The sequence below is a fragment of the Protomyctophum parallelum genome, assembly GCF_964188405.1.
Source record: "Protomyctophum parallelum genome assembly, chromosome: 15".
NCBI classification, from domain to species: Eukaryota; Metazoa; Chordata; class Actinopteri; order Myctophiformes; family Myctophidae; genus Protomyctophum; species Protomyctophum parallelum.
Genome location: NC_139710.1, coordinates 20,033,690 through 20,049,480, shown reverse-complemented (window position 1 = coordinate 20,049,480; position 15,791 = coordinate 20,033,690). Strand labels below are relative to the sequence as shown.

The 15,791-nt window shown below is 42.3% G+C and overlaps 1 protein-coding gene across 1 annotated transcript in view; it reads right to left on the bottom strand.

Annotated features, from left to right (window-relative positions):
- Positions 1-2,961: 2,961 nt before the first annotated feature.
- pi4kab (phosphatidylinositol 4-kinase, catalytic, alpha b) overlaps positions 2,962-15,791 on the bottom strand; it is a 58,559-nt gene continuing 45,729 nt past the window's right edge. Inside the window, exons 40-54 of the mRNA XM_083783888.1 lie at positions 14,966-15,056; positions 12,478-12,645; positions 11,679-11,732; positions 11,427-11,547; positions 11,037-11,166; positions 10,089-10,232; positions 9,856-9,926; positions 9,657-9,763; positions 9,133-9,237; positions 7,692-7,817; positions 7,161-7,281; positions 6,371-6,530; positions 4,997-5,086; positions 4,456-4,539; positions 2,962-4,206 (exon numbers count right to left, since the gene is read on the bottom strand). Of these exons, the coding sequence (XP_083640014.1) occupies positions 4,155-4,206; positions 4,456-4,539; positions 4,997-5,086; positions 6,371-6,530; positions 7,161-7,281; positions 7,692-7,817; positions 9,133-9,237; positions 9,657-9,763; positions 9,856-9,926; positions 10,089-10,232; positions 11,037-11,166; positions 11,427-11,547; positions 11,679-11,732; positions 12,478-12,645; positions 14,966-15,056 (1,624 nt within the window). The 3' untranslated portion in view covers positions 2,962-4,154. The remainder of the gene's footprint in view (positions 4,207-4,455; positions 4,540-4,996; positions 5,087-6,370; positions 6,531-7,160; positions 7,282-7,691; positions 7,818-9,132; positions 9,238-9,656; positions 9,764-9,855; positions 9,927-10,088; positions 10,233-11,036; positions 11,167-11,426; positions 11,548-11,678; positions 11,733-12,477; positions 12,646-14,965; positions 15,057-15,791) is intronic.

Here is a 15,791-nt window from a genome sequence, read left to right as displayed (position 1 = left end):
TGCACACACCCCTATCTACTCAGCATCCTAATATGTGGCCTGCATACTTCTACTAGGATATGGATATGGACAGGGTCGGTGATCTATGGATATCAATTATCCACTGTCTGTGATTTGAGTATGTCGGGGTTTGAACCGGCACACTTCTCTTAGGTATACTACGGATATCATCTGACTTACCCGTTGGGCCACTGAGGCACACAATCATAGCCTGGTTAATAAACCAGACCGAATCAGCCGTTGGTAAAAGTCTGGTTTATTAACCAGGCTAACACAATCATGGGGAATTTCTGTGCTGCTTTAAAGTTGTCCTTCTGAAAGTCAGTGTGCAAAGCAAAGTGTCACAGAGCCACATGACTAATGTGGGATTTGTACCCTCGACCTGTGGATCACAAGCACAGCCAATCAACACACTGAGCTAACTGCTGGTTACTACAACACAGCTTTTCTGTGCCACTTGATGTTAGTGTGGAATGCAAAGTGTCACAGTAAAGACTGGGGTGGGATTGGCCCCTTTATTTCTTTGTTTGAACTTGAGGGGGGATTGAACCCACCATCTCCCGATCATGTGGCAGCATTCTAACACACTGAGGTCACATTCTCACCTAATACTTCGGTAGACTCAGATCCGTATGGGCGGGGAAAGGGGATACTTGCATATTTAATTGGCTGCGGTTTGCCTTCACACTGTCATTCGCAGCAATTGGAAACGCAGCAGGGGGGACCTTTATCAATGTGTTCCGTTCATAAACTATAGCCTACACAGTGAAATCTATGGTGATAAAATTACACTCATAACGTGCATGTGTCGTGCCGCCTGGGACCCCCCCCCCCTCTCTCTCTCTCTCTCTCTCCGCACGCAGCCGCCACACACTGTTCTTTTGGGCATGGAGGCACAGCGCTGCATGAGCGCACTGATATAACTCCCCAGTCCCACACAGTGACAGCACTCCATGTTTACGGCACGCACAGACAGACAGACAGAATATTATGTAGGCTATAATACACTGCAGTGTTTTTATGTGTTTTCTTAAGCAATTGATTAATGTAGCCTACACGTCCTCATTTCGATCAGGGCTTCAGTCTCCTTATTCGACCACGTCTATCCACAGTAACGGGACATCTTTGCGCTGCGTAAAATATGCCTTAACCGTCTCCAACTGTGTTCAGCTCCTCACCCGCCACATTATGTTTGCTTCATTTCCTTTATTTACTGCGGATTGCATTCACACCTGCACCGAATCGTAGTCAAGTGTGATTCGAAGCGAAGCGAAACCCACGTTTTTGGACGGAGTAAAATGCGGTTATTTGCTGCGCATTAGGATTCGAATGAGCCTTCACACCTGCCAAACGAAGCGCACTTTCTGACAATGGGCAGCAGGATTCGTTTTAATCGCAGCAAAGCTCTCTGGTATGAATGCGACCTGAGCCACTGGCTCCAGACAATTCACAATGCTTTTTTGTTAGTTTTATTCTTCTGAAATTGGTCTTGAAAGTAAAGACTTGAGTGGGGTTTGAACTCACCATCTCCCAAACATGTGGCCAGTGTTCTAACACACTGAGCCACTGGTTCCAGGCAATTCACACTGCTTTTTTGTTTGTTTTATTCTTCTGAAATTGGTAATATAGCATCAACATTAGCCACTATATAGGCGGCCATTTTACATTTTGTCAATAATTCACTTCCGATATAAGTTCAGTTTTTTGGGCACCCCTTCTGGAATGTGTCAGGATGACCCAAGGGACATAATGTGCCAAATTGTATGCTTCTATGAGATAGGCTTTTTGAGTCAATCACCAACACTGTAGGCGGCCATATTCAATTGTGTCAATAATTCTCTTCCTGTTTAAGATTTTTTAGGCACCCCTTCTGGGATGTTTTAGGATAACCCAAGGGTGAAGGGACGTGTGTACCAAATTTTATGTTTTTTTGGAGATTGTTTTGGTGTCTTTTGAGTCAACTGTCAACAGTTTAGGTGGCCATTTTGAATTTTGTCAATAACTCAATTCCTGTTGAGGAAGGCACCCCTTCTGGGATGTTTTAGGATGACCCAAGGGACATCTGTACCAAATTTCATGCTCGTTTCCACCGCATATAATACCCCTTACTAATTCACGTTGGTTGGTGAAACATGGATATTGGAATATAGACGGCATATATATGTAACGCCAGCGCCTCGCTGCTCAGCAGTGGGATAATAATGTTTTGGGTTGGTAGATCTTGTTCAGCTGGTCATTTTATCTCAAGTCAAACATGTGTGGGCACTAGTCTGGGCACCCCTGCTATATAGTATGTTGTATTTCATGGTTTTTTACATATTATAGTATGTCGATTTTCATGATTGTCATCAGTTCAGCAGTTTCTCGACCCACAGGTTGAGAACCCCTGCTATAGTATGTTGTTTTTCATGGCTTTACACGATAAAATAAATAAAATCATGAAAAACATCATACCATACGTATGTTGTTTATATTAGTTTTCAACAAAATGATGAAAGGCCTCTTTCTTTCACTGCCTACACTGTTCCTTAGTACAGTAGTTCTCAACCATGGAGCAGTGATTGCCAGCTAGGTGTAGGGAATCAGTGCTGTGGTGTAAAGCTGCACCTCAGCTATGGCTGCACCCAGGGCACCCCAGTGGATTCCTCTCTACCAGCTGATCCTTACTTACAACAGTGTTTACCAGATTTTGCCGTTTGTTAAACAAGACAAAAATAAACGCCATTAGTGTACCCTTTTCATGTCACGCACCCCCTAGATGTTCGCGCACCACAGTTTGGGAACCCCTACTCTATACGGATAAAATATTTGTTTTTCCACACAAAGCCAAGTTGATGCATGGCATTCTGTCTTTTAATGTTCTTTCTGTTTGCATGCTCTCCGTTCTTGTGCTCTCAGGCACTTGTACACATGATTTTGTATTCAAACATCAGCGAGAATGACAACACAGCATGGTTTTAATTTAATATAACTTTATTTTTTATTTAATATCTGAGCAATTCTCATTCAAAAGGCAAGACAATAGAAAAGGAGACAGAAAATATGGGCCATGGATATAAATATACAAAGAGGAAGAATCTTTACATTCAGTAACATTAAATAAAGAAGGCAGGCGCCAACCATATAGACACAGGATACGACACTGCATTGTGGATTACTGAACCCTACATGGGTCACACGTTAGCTCACCTCTTTTAACGTCCACATTCAAACCTCAAGCTGTGCCTTAATTACACCTTAAGATAAGAGTTGGATTCAGGAGCTGTACACACCAACACGTCCCAAACACCACCCTCCCTTTGGCAACATTAAATAGGAATCACCACCCTTTGGCAACATTTAATAGGAATCACCACCTTTTGGCAACATTAAATAGAAATCACACCCATATACAGTAACACATCACTTCTCCATTGGTGACCCCCCCACCCCCCCCAAACCAGACAGTGTAGCCCATGTCTATACAGTAAGCCTTTGTTGTCAAATACAAGCAGTCAATGAGTACCATGCCACAGATCATAGAACTCTGATTGGTCCATTAAAAGGAGAAGCACAGTAGTACAGTCAAAAGTACGGGATCACAGAGTAGGCAACACTGGTCAGAACTGAAACCGATCTACAGTACATTTGGTACTTCAAGTATCCAATTCAATGTTGAGACATTACATTACACGTCGCAGATGGAACTCACATTACTAATCTTTTGAGGAAAATTGGCACAAACACTTTGTTAAAATATTAATTGAACGAACGTGCAGAATTAATCGAGCGTAAACCGTTTCAGGTTTTTTTTCCTCCAAGTGCACAGAAGTCAAGATGCCAGTGCAATAATATATTCATATTAATCATATTCATTAAACATAAGTTCAATATTGGAACATACAACTAATACCAAAACGGGAAGAAAAAAAACTTTTGGAGAAGAACAAGAAGCTAAAGCAAACAACTGGACTGCCAATAACCAGCAATCATTAAACAACTAAAGAACCATTGACAGTCTTGACCAGCTACGAAAAACACACACCCAGGTGTATACTTATTACACACACACACACACACACACACACACACACACACACACACACACACACACACACACACACACACACGCACACACATAGTACTGATCCAGTCGCCATAGTAGGCACAGACGTTTAGTACGGGATCTGGTTTTGGTAGTACTGGATCATGTCATACGTTCTGCTCCTGTGAAACAAGAATGAACAATGTTGAAGGACCATAATCACATGGCAGTCCATTTTACTTTGACGTCATAATCGAGTACGATGTACGACCTAAATGACCTCTGTGTGAATACGGTAGACTTATAACCGAGGAGCAAGTTTGAAAAAAAGAATTTTCTTCATTGTGTTGTAGTATGTAGCTTTGCTCTTTTCGCTATTTTTCTTTACTTTTAGTAATCGTTCATTAATTGTGATAAGAGGCAAAACTGACCTGTTGCTGAGGAAGCAGTTCTGGATGACTTTGATGATGAAGGCGGCTGCCTCCTTCTCGCTCACGCTTGGGTTGAATCTTTGCCTGAAAGCAGGGGAGAGAAGTTTAGATTCTAAACCGATTCTAAACTTTAGAACATGTTGAATGTGTCATTATCCAACAAAAGGTGGAAGTGCTGTATACTTCAGTGCTCGCATTGCGTGTGCAAATTACTAAACTGAAGGTCTCGTTAGTCGTTAGGAAAGCAACCTTGCAATATTATAATCATTAATGCAATCTCATCGGTTCACGTTAATTTATTTGAGCCACCGGTTCCTTATACCTCAAATGCCCAAAATAGCCAAAAAGTGGTGACATCATTAAAATAAAAAATATATAGAGAGATTTTAGCGTTATCGAAAATATTTTTGAAATGTGAGAACTACTGATGTAGAAGGCATTTGTAGAATCGGCCTCAGGTCTTAATGGGTTAAAAGAGCAGAGTACTGTGTATGCAACTTGAATGGATTAGGGTGGGTGTGTGATCCCAGTGTAAACCCACTTGAGCAACTTGATGGTCTGTCCTCTGAAGCAGGGAAGACCAGTATCCAGCATCAGGGTGACAAGGGAGACCACTGCGTCCATATAGGGCCTGATAACAGAAAGAGATAGCCACTTGTCTAAGTCCAACATTCATGCATGACTTTGTTAGACAAGGCCACTGATTCCCACTAGAGTTCTCAAATTCTTCCCCGAACGGGCTGAAAAAACAAACAAAAACTAAAGTAATAATAATAATAATTCTGTTCTGTCTGTGTGTGTATTTATATATCATGAACAGCAGCGCTGTTAATGTGGTGCTGCGCTGACTGGCAGTCTGCTGATTTCAAGGTTTCTTTATTGGTATTTTAATGGTATTATCACATAAAGTACAGGTCAATAAGACAAAAGCGTACTAAAATAATGTATGTTACCCCCTCCCAAAGTTCCTGCTCTGAAAGAGCCACAACCCTGGTATCTTGTTCCCTTGTACCACAAAAAAGACAATACAAACAAATAAGACACATTTTGATAACTGGGTTTCTGATGTATACTTAATTAGTGTGGTTGCCAGACTATTGTAAGTGTAACACTTAATTTATTATAGATAAACTTTATTTTGCCGCGCTACTCCTCCCACAGTTTTTGCTGCACACACACGAGCCATATGTCAAATCGACTGGCTTCATTGGGAATCGTGTGTTTGCATTTTGCTAAGAGAAATGTTGTATAATTGATATTAATTCATATTCATTAGTGAATTAATTTTCCCCATTCACTTGAATGGGAAAATGCGAAAACTCACATTTAACTATTTGTTTCTCTGAGCCCGTAAGGGCTGTAGTTACAACACTTGGAGATCATAAAAATTACCAAAATTAATTAACATATAACTATATCGGTCGGCCTCATGGTGGCGCTATAACAGTCGACTTTACGTTTTTAATTTTAACACTTGAACCGTATGTCGTAAAATCACAATTATTTTTCCCCTGGATTCCTTGGGTCAGGACACATCTCTCAATATAGAATTTTTAAAAAATCCTCCAAATGTTTTAATAGCCATTCGATCTACAAGGTCACTGAAGCTCACAATGCATCGTGATCTAACGTGTTGTGCACTAAAGATCAGTTACTTAAATGAGCCATAAGTCAGACAGGCGGAGGCAGACAAAAGCCTGATTTGTACTTTGTCGCATGGTGGTGTTGCGCACCAAACATAGCAGATCTGCAAGCCCAGAATGTGAAGCGGATACAGAGTTTTTTTTCAGGCTATTCTCTGGCTACAGTACAAACGCCAGGGAAGTGTTTCTTGTGTCCTGAACATCATTAAAATAAGATCTGGTTTCAAAAGGGGTGAAGTGGCCCTTTAACTTTAGGCCCGTTTAGAACTCACCTGACGGCCAGGTATCCCCTCACACACATCTCCATGAACCATTTGAAGGGCGTGGCCTCCATTTTCCCTCCCATGATCATAACCATCTCATCGGTCAGCTTGATATCCGGCTCCCAGCCCAGGTTCCCACCGGGAGAACTCTCAAAGATGAAACCGAAGTCTGATGTGAGAGAGAGAGAGAGAGAGAGAGAGAGAGAGAGAGAGATAATCCAAGGTTTAATAGGGACCAATGGTGGAAGAAGTATTCTAAATGTGTTGTGTTAAAGTAGCAAAACAAAAATATAATATTCTATTACAAGACAAAGAAGGCCTGTATTCAAATGTTACATGAGTAACTAAATAGTCAAACATTATGCATTGTGTTTCGATGAATTGAGTACGAAGGACCCCAATGGTAACGATACAATACAACAATACAAGCCATATTGCTTTCTTGGGTCTAAATCCTCTTAACAGACCTTGTATTGGACTGTACTCTCCTGTGCTTGTCTTTGCATAAAGATCTACAAGCTCACAACGTGTTGTGACGTGATGAGTTGTGAGTTGCTTGCTCAGGACAGGATCTCTGTCGGTTCTCTGCTCTACATGTAAAGTGTCTTGGGCTAACTTGTTGTTGGGACAACTTGTTTCATAACATTGAATTGAGCTTGTAGATCAGCTATTTTCAGGGAAGAGATTTGGCGTAGAAGGGGAAAAAAGCAGGGAACAAGTGTAGACCCTTGGGGGACCACTGGTCAACTCAAGTATATACGGTTTAAGTGGTTAAACAATGCATGTCCATATTACACACCAATGTGAATAAGGTGGCCCTGGCTGTCCAGCATGATGTTTCCATTGTGTCTGTCTTTGATCTGCAACAGGAAGAGCAGCAGGCTGTAGGCGGCCATACTGCGGATGAAGTTGTACCGTGCCTGTATGACAAGACAGAGAGAGAAAGAGAGGGGGATATGGATGATGGGGTAAAGGGTCAAACCATTACACCTCAGGATCGTAGCTAAGACAAATAAGTGTGTCTATGGTGTCCAAACACACCACCAGGTGGTGTAGTGCAGTTCAAGGCAAGCTTCTTAACTTCAAGAACACTCAGTTACTTTTATCTCTGGGACACCAATCTAGACTGTAACATCCTCAGTGTTAATTTAACTCTAGTTACAGACCATCCATTTGGTTCCTAACTATCAATCATTTAGCCCTGGACTCCTGGGGGTCTCTGGAGCCAACGTTGAGAACCATTGGTGTAGTGATAGTTGTGTGTGCCACATAATAGGACAACGTGAAAATAAACACACTGTGTTGATCGACAGCATCGTACAACACTTACCTTCTGGAACGCAAGTGTGGACTCATCACCATACTGGTTCCTAAAGTAGTCGTACATGCCAAAGTCTGTCTGCCGGCCCAGCTGGTCACGAGACTTGCAGTCGGGGATGCATTCAATCACGCCACACTGTGGCCAAAGATGGGAAAGACGAGAGGATGTTGGGACAAGGTGAAGGATTCTGTTTTGTAGCTGGCACGGGAACTTTCGAAACGTTAATCCTTATACCTAAATACACATTCCCGTGGGAGCTACAAAACAGTGTGGTATCTTTTTGTTCAGCACCTGAAAGTTTTTTAGAGATGTGCATAATTTCTTTTGAATTCAGTTTACAAGGTGAAGGATTAACATGGACCCTAGCGTCCCTATTCTGGGCATGTCATAATAGGTAAGAATTCGGCATAAATAGGCAAACATTTGGACAAAATAGCTAGTATAAATAATACTTTAGAAAAAGTGGTGGGAGGAAGCGCCGCGCTACTGTAACAAGGCTGTTAGGTTGGCTCATACACACGCACAAATTATGCTAACACACATGGCTTACGTTACTGTATATTACACCCCAGTCCAACCCCTGATGCCGAGTGCCAAGCAGGGTAGTGGCCTAGTGGGTACCATGTCTTATAGTCTTCAACATAGCATATTCAAAAGCAGAAATGCAGAAATGTATTTTAAAACAGTTTTTAATATTTAATGTCATATTGTTTATGTCCCTCAAAGTTATTTCTAATGGTTTGAGCCTCAATCACCACTCTGATATAACCAGTCCATGGCATTTCTTTCTGGACTTTGAAAGCAGTTTTAGCTGCAATACCACGTGTCCTGAGGTGGTGGGGGCGCTGATATGCAGATTATTTAATATTGGAGTCAGTATAATACTGATGCTAGATAAAACCAGGCTTGTTTCCATTCCATGCCAGCTTGGAAAATCAACAATGGCGGACATTGTAAACAAAGTGGAAATGCAAATTTGGAACTGAAGACTGAAGAAGAGGAGGAATTATACAAAGTAGGGTGACATTGACATTTGTCAATATCATTTGTCCTCATCACGATGAGGACAAAATCAGTTGAGCTGTTCCTGAGAGCAATTTCCATTAAAGAACCCATATGATATGAAAGCCTGATTGTTCAAAATTGGTTATTTGCGGGGATAGAAAACACATATGGGAGCCCCAAAAACACAAAATAAATTGAAAAAGTTGAATTTTATGTTAACCCATTAAGACCTGAGGCCGATTCTACCAGCATGCATGCAAAAAGTGAATCGTCCCACCCCTAGTGCTGATGTGCTCTTTGATCATCAAATACATTAATTCATTCATGACTCGGCTGGGTATTGAACCACTGACCTCCCAAGCTCAGAGCGGACACTCTAACCACAAGGCCACTGAGCTGGCTTGAGCTGGCCAGATATGGTACTATAGTTCTTGTATGGACTCACCCCTGGTGCAGTGGCCACCACTCTGTAGGGGAACACATAGAGGTCCAGACCCACCAACTGGAAGATGTTCTTGAACAGTCCAATGATCTGCAGAGCCAGCATGTCCTGGAAAAACAAAACACCGACCAGGGAAGAAGTAAGTTCCTATTTAGTTGACTGTGGATTGTATTCTAGTGGAAGAACTTTATTGCCTCTAGTTGACAAGAGTGGATTGATTAATTTTATTTTGGTAAAAGAAGTTTCAACACAATATAACTTCAACCCAGGATGTACACAAAGTGTAATAAGACACTTATTTCCAATGGGGTCCTGAAAACACATGGGTACACGACACGTGGGGATAAGTGAAAGATAATTCATACCGAGTTTGGTTGTTCTCAATCTCTACTCTGGGGAAATATGGTCAATGAAAAATAATTAGTGAAACCTGCCTATAGGGCTGCAAAGTAGCGATTATTTTATTAAAAAAATATTACAAAACAATCAAATATTTTATTACAATTTGTTTTAATATTGCACCCTACCTGTCTGCAGTCGTCTCCTACTTTAAAGATGGCCGCCTGCCAGATGATTCTCTTTGCCTCCTCTTCGCTCTTGGCCTCATCCAGGGAGTCTGAGCGACACTGTAGACCTAAGGAGATCACATCATGACACGCTGCAGAACCCATGAAGAAGAGTTTCGCAGAAGAAACGGAAATATCTTCAACATAGATGGCTCGGTACCTTCTTTTTCCAGTTCGCTGACACCACACCTCCTCACTTTAAATTTGGCCAGGTAAGGAGCTTTGGCAGCACTAGACAGGGGGCACAAAGTGGAAACAAATTCTAACATTTGCGAAAATAGGCACTGTTGTACCGTACGTAGGATGAAGTATAAAATAGCCTTAAGTTTTAACAGAAGTGAGGACAACAATATTTGCTTCCTGTCCCAGAAGATGGGCCCTGCGCAGGCCTACCTCTGCATGGGCGTGCCAGACTTGTAGTCTATGTCCAGGACTATGGCCTCCGGATTACTGGGGAGGTAACAGCCGGGTTGGACCTTGATCTCGGACATGGCCTCCAGACAGGCTCTCTTCCTCTCCTCCCCCTTAGGAAAAGGCCTGAGGATGACAAACCAAAACACAAAGCGCATCGCACGTTTTTCTGCACTTCTATGTCTTAAGTTTACGAAGAATACAACTCTACATGGGCATTCCATCAGCTAATGGCTACTGTTACCACAAGTGACAGCAGGGCTCTGTTGTTATTCACATTTGGCAGTCACTGGGGTTATAGAGTAATAGGAGGAGGAGACGCAGGGGACGTAAGGTTCATTTAGAGGCACTTTGTGTCCAATTAACACCCTATTGAGGTAAGAAGGGACTTTTCATCAACCTGTAGCGAGGGGATGGATATCTCCCAGTATGACCCTGCACTAATGGATGCTGCCAGTATGCTACTCATCACACATACTTCTCAGATGGACAGGTACTCAGGGATGGTGTGGGATAAACATCCCAGCATGTAAATACCTTCCAGTCCACTGGATAATCACAAAGACACTGCAGCAACCCACGGGCAAAGTAAATGAACAGCAAAGGGATTTGGAGAGCAGCTCACTGATGAAAGGGCTAATTACACCTCATAAACACATTGAAACTACCTCTAGGGACTTAATGTTATTCATAAAGTTAAAGAGGAAAGTATAAATGTTAGCAACTGTGCTATATCCAGTGTATTTACGTCCATGTGACGTCCATTAATATGCATTGTCCTGTCCAAATAATCATATAAAGTAAGTAAAGTATGCTACTCTGAGGCTTTTCAGCCAGTTCAGCCAGTTGGTTTGTGACTGTATAGCTTCCTGCACAATAACTGAAGAAAGATGAGAGAGAGGAGAGAAGCAAGGAACATGGTGAAAGTACTTGATTATGGCGGAAACGTTGGTGATCTTGTTGAAGAAATCAAACTCTCTCTGGTAGAAGTCCTTGTTTGGGCCAGACAGAGAGCCAGTGATCTCCACCACCATTTGCTCCAACAGCTCCCCTATGTCCGCTGCAGACAGGAACCAAGGCGCAGATGAACACACGCATGAGCACACACACTCGCACACAAAGACATGCAGAATGTTATATAGTGACAGAGAGGAAAGCCTGATTTAAACTTAGCGGCACGCAGGTGTCGTTCTCTGAAACTAGCCGATCTACAAGCTCAGAACACGCCATGCTCCACATATTGTGAGCTTGTAGGCCGGCTATTTTCAGTGCACGAGACCCACGCGCAAGTAAGTGTGAATCAGGCCGAAGGCATCTCACGGTCTTTGGTATGTGCTTCCTCGTCCAGGTAGATGTTGGTCTTCATGTTCCAGATGAACTGGTGAGCCAGCAGCTGGGACGTCTGAGCCGCCCACAGGATGTACTCTCTCACATAACCCATCTAACAGCAGGGCACAAAGACAGGCGCACATTCAACTTGAACCCACCGAGACCTGAGGCTTCTAAATCAGTGGTTCTCACACTTTCAAGATTTGTCAATGTACAAGCTCGCAGCACTCATAATAACTTTACCTTGTCATATCGAAGTGCTTGGACAATCTGAGGAATGTAAAACAAAATGGCATCCTAGAAAGAAAGGCAGGCGAAAGTGTGACTGGGCAGAACATTAGACAACATGTAGATACTTGACACATTTATGCAGGCTTTAGTACTTACATATTATTTATAACAAAGCTATTTGTTCAGGCTTTATTATATGTGTTGAAAAGGTGTACTTCAGACAAGCAGGTAATGGGCGTAGTATCAAAGAGACTAATTTCAAAATAATTTGTAATTTATTATTAATATTGTATGATGTATCACGTGTCAAAATGAGCAAATCTACATCTACCGCTATCACGGCATCACAACACACATTTGCTTATACAGTAAAAATAGTATAAATCGGGCTTAAAGGGCCGCGTAACCCCTTTTGCAACCAGAACTTATTTTAATTATGTTTTGGAGACAAGAAACACTTTCCTGTGGATTTGATGTGTGTACCGGTAATATGTTTTTTTTTGTTAATATATTTTAGTTATGACGCCATGTTCATGACCTTTTAAACCTGTCATTAACATGGTCTCAATTCCTTCCTGGACTACAAAGTCACACCTCCATGCAGCCTCCCCCCTCTCCAAAAGGAGGGGAAGTGCACTAAAGCATTATGGGCATTGTAGGAATTCAGCAATACAGTCAAACACACATACTTCAGTATTTTTCTGGCCATAGGGTGCAAATTTCAATTTGTGCTACTAGAAAAACTATTAACATTGAGTGACTGCAGTTTTTTCCAGCGGTGAAATGTCCCTTTAAGTGTATGTTGACATACCGGAGGGAAGGAGCGGAGAACTTTGACCCCATACTGGGCGGTCAGGGGATGGGGGGGGTACATGGAGGAGAAGTAGGAGAGTCCGGTGGGGGGGTCGGCCGGGGCCCAGCATAGGATGTGACTCAGCTCTGGCGAGTCAGCGTCAATGGTGTGCCATGTCACTAAGAACTGCAAACACACAGGCAAAAGTATAGAAAAGATGAGTAAGAGTGAGATTACTTAATTCAGACATCAGAATCAGGCCTTGGCTAGGATCCATTTTTATGACAGCGCTGCAGAATCCATTTTTACACTTTCAGTGGCAGACCTATAAGGATAAATTAACTAATTGACTGCCAGATTATATACCTAAATGTTCCACCCAGTGCCTTTTATTTTTTCCCGTATTTACTTACCTTTAAAGTAGTTACAGAATATTCATCTCCACTACGATCGCACCCCGGACTGTTGATAATCAGAGAGGATTGGATTTTGGACTCACATTTTTTGGCACAACGTCATGTGCTAACAAGTCCCCTAGAGGGAGCTGTATTTTTTGGTAACTAAAGTGATGGGGAACAACAAACAACAGTGAGATGTCAGAGAGGATTATCAAGTAGCCATCATGGTGTACTCCAAGGACGCGGGCTTGGCAGTGGCACGCCCCTTCACTTTCAACCCTCTCCTTGCTAGACGGATAAGAGGCTCATTATGACTCCAGCCAGGCAGAACTAAATCAGACAGACTTAAGAAAGCTGGAGGGAGACAGATCATCTCAACAACAACATCATCTCAGGAGATTAATAAGTATTGCGAAATAAAAATGTTTTGCCTTATTTATGATGAGTGACTGAGTGAGTCTCTCTTTAACTTCTACAAAGTAGGCCCTTAAAATGTAGCCAGGGCAGTATAATGGAACGTACATTTGTGATTCTAAAATGTAAAGCAATCCCAGATGGGTTTCACTCAAAGTTCTGACATCCCATTATTCCGACCATTAGGTTAGTGTGAGGTTAGGGCTAGTTATAATGACCATTAGGTTAGTGTGAGGTTAGGGCTAGTTATAATGACCATTAAGTTAGTGTGAGGTTAGGGCTAGTTATAATGACCATTAGGTTAGTGTGAGGTTAGGGCTAGTTATAATGACCATTAGGTTAGTGTGAGGTTAGGGCTAGTTATAATGACCATTAGGTTAGTGTGAGGTTAGGCCTAGTTATAATGGGGCCAGCCGGACGTACAACCAATAAAACCATTAGGTTAGTGTGAGGTTAGGGCTAGTTATAATGGGGCCAGCCAGACGTACTCCGACCATTAGGTTAGTGTGAGGTTAGGGCTAGTTATAATGGGGCCAGCCGGACGTACAACCAATACAATTGGTTGGAATTGTCTAGACAATTTCTATACAAAATGAAGCACATTGCATTCTAGGAGCCTTAGCCTTCATCCATCTTCAACCGCTTATCCGTAGTCGGGTCGCGGGGCAACAGCTCCACGAGAGAGCTCCAGACTTCCCTCTCCAGATCAACATTAGTAACTTCCCCCTGGGGGATCCTGAAGCGTTCCAAGGCCAGTGAGACGATGTAATCCCTCCATCTCATCCTTGGTCTGCCTGGGGGTCTCCTCCAAGTGGGACGTGCATCGAGGACCTCCCTAGGGAGGCGCTCGAGAGGCATCCTAACCATATGCCCACCTAAGCTGGCTCCTTTCCAGGCAAAGAAGCAGCAACTCTACTCCGAGTCTCTCTCACGTGACTGAACTTCTCACCCTATCTCTAAGGGAGATGCCAGCCACCTGTCGGAGAAAACTCATTTCGGCCGACTGTATTCGTGACCTTATTCTTTTGGTCATGACCCACACTTCATGACCATAGGTGAGAGTAGGAACGAAGATTGGTCGATAGACAGAGAGCTTCAATGTTTGTGACCAAATTTGACTGAGAGACTGCCATTGGATTCTTTTTTGTTTCGTCATATGAAAGCAGGGAATCATAGCTTCAAATTGACGTATTGGTTGTTCAGTTTGACCCACCAGTTTTGGAGATATGGCTTATAGAGTAATGTCTTGCAGAAAACAGTTGAGTTGAGAAAACGGGCTTGAAAGGTTCACTTCTGTGGTCTCTAACATTACACCTAGCTACATGTTTAAGCATTTATTTCATATTTACATGTCAATTTCAGCTCTGACACTTCAGACATGCTCTAGTACAGTATGTGAAGAGTCTGCCTGTGCTATTAACTTATTTTGGGGGGAAAGAAATGTTTTTCTCCTCTGGTGAAAAGCTGGAATTTGCGCGATGGCAGCTTCTCAGTCAAATCTGGTCACATTTGAATACATTTAAGAGAGTTACAAATGCATAAATTAACACAGAATTTGACTGTGTGCTTAAAGGGGCCAAATAAAAGTGTGAACAGGATGAGTCACCCTTTTACAGGGGACTTTAGGATGTTGTCACTTAAGAAAGAGGAAAGAGAGTGGGATTAGACAGTTTGTGACGGGTGAAAGATCTCACCTTGACAGCCTCTGGGACGTCACATACGGCAGCTGGGTCCATACGCACCAGACGGGTAACCTCTGACACAATGGCTTCTGTGTTCTTGAACCTGAAATGTCAAATCAAAACCTAACACTTGGGTGTGCATAAGCCAAGCCACTGACTGACAGACTGGATCAATAACAGACTGATTGACAGATGAACGGACTATATGCAGAGTGAATGAGCTGACTGACTTACAGTAGGTACACTGTAAAAACTGCAAGATTAAACCATAGCTAGTATGATGAATGAATGATAACCCACCTAGTGTCGCTTCCTATTGAATAACATTGGTGCTACTTTTTGATTTAATTTTAAGTTACACTTTAAAGATCAGGAGGTTCACACTATGGTTGTCAATGTTTTTATCATTAAACAAAAACGTACAGTAACAATAAAATAAAGTTTTACATTTTCCACATTCTCTCACATCGTAGTACCTCCATGTAATCCTATATGAGAAACATTGCCCCAGCGGTGGAAAATGTACTCACATTTTTTACTTATGACTGAGTGCAACCGGCGGCAGGGAATAAAAAAATAAGTACCAATACCGCCATATACAGTAGAAATACTCTGTTACAAGTAAAAGGACAGAATTCAAAAGCTCACAAGCTCACAATGCGGCAAATCTAACCCTGAAGCGCACATTCGGCAAATATAGATAATCTACAACCTTGTACATGAGCTTGTGGATTGGTTATTTTTGGCAAAGACATTTGGTGTAGAGGGAAAAAAGGAGCAGACCAAGTATAGAGCCCTGGGGGGTGATGGTACATGCCATGGTATTGGTAAGGTACAA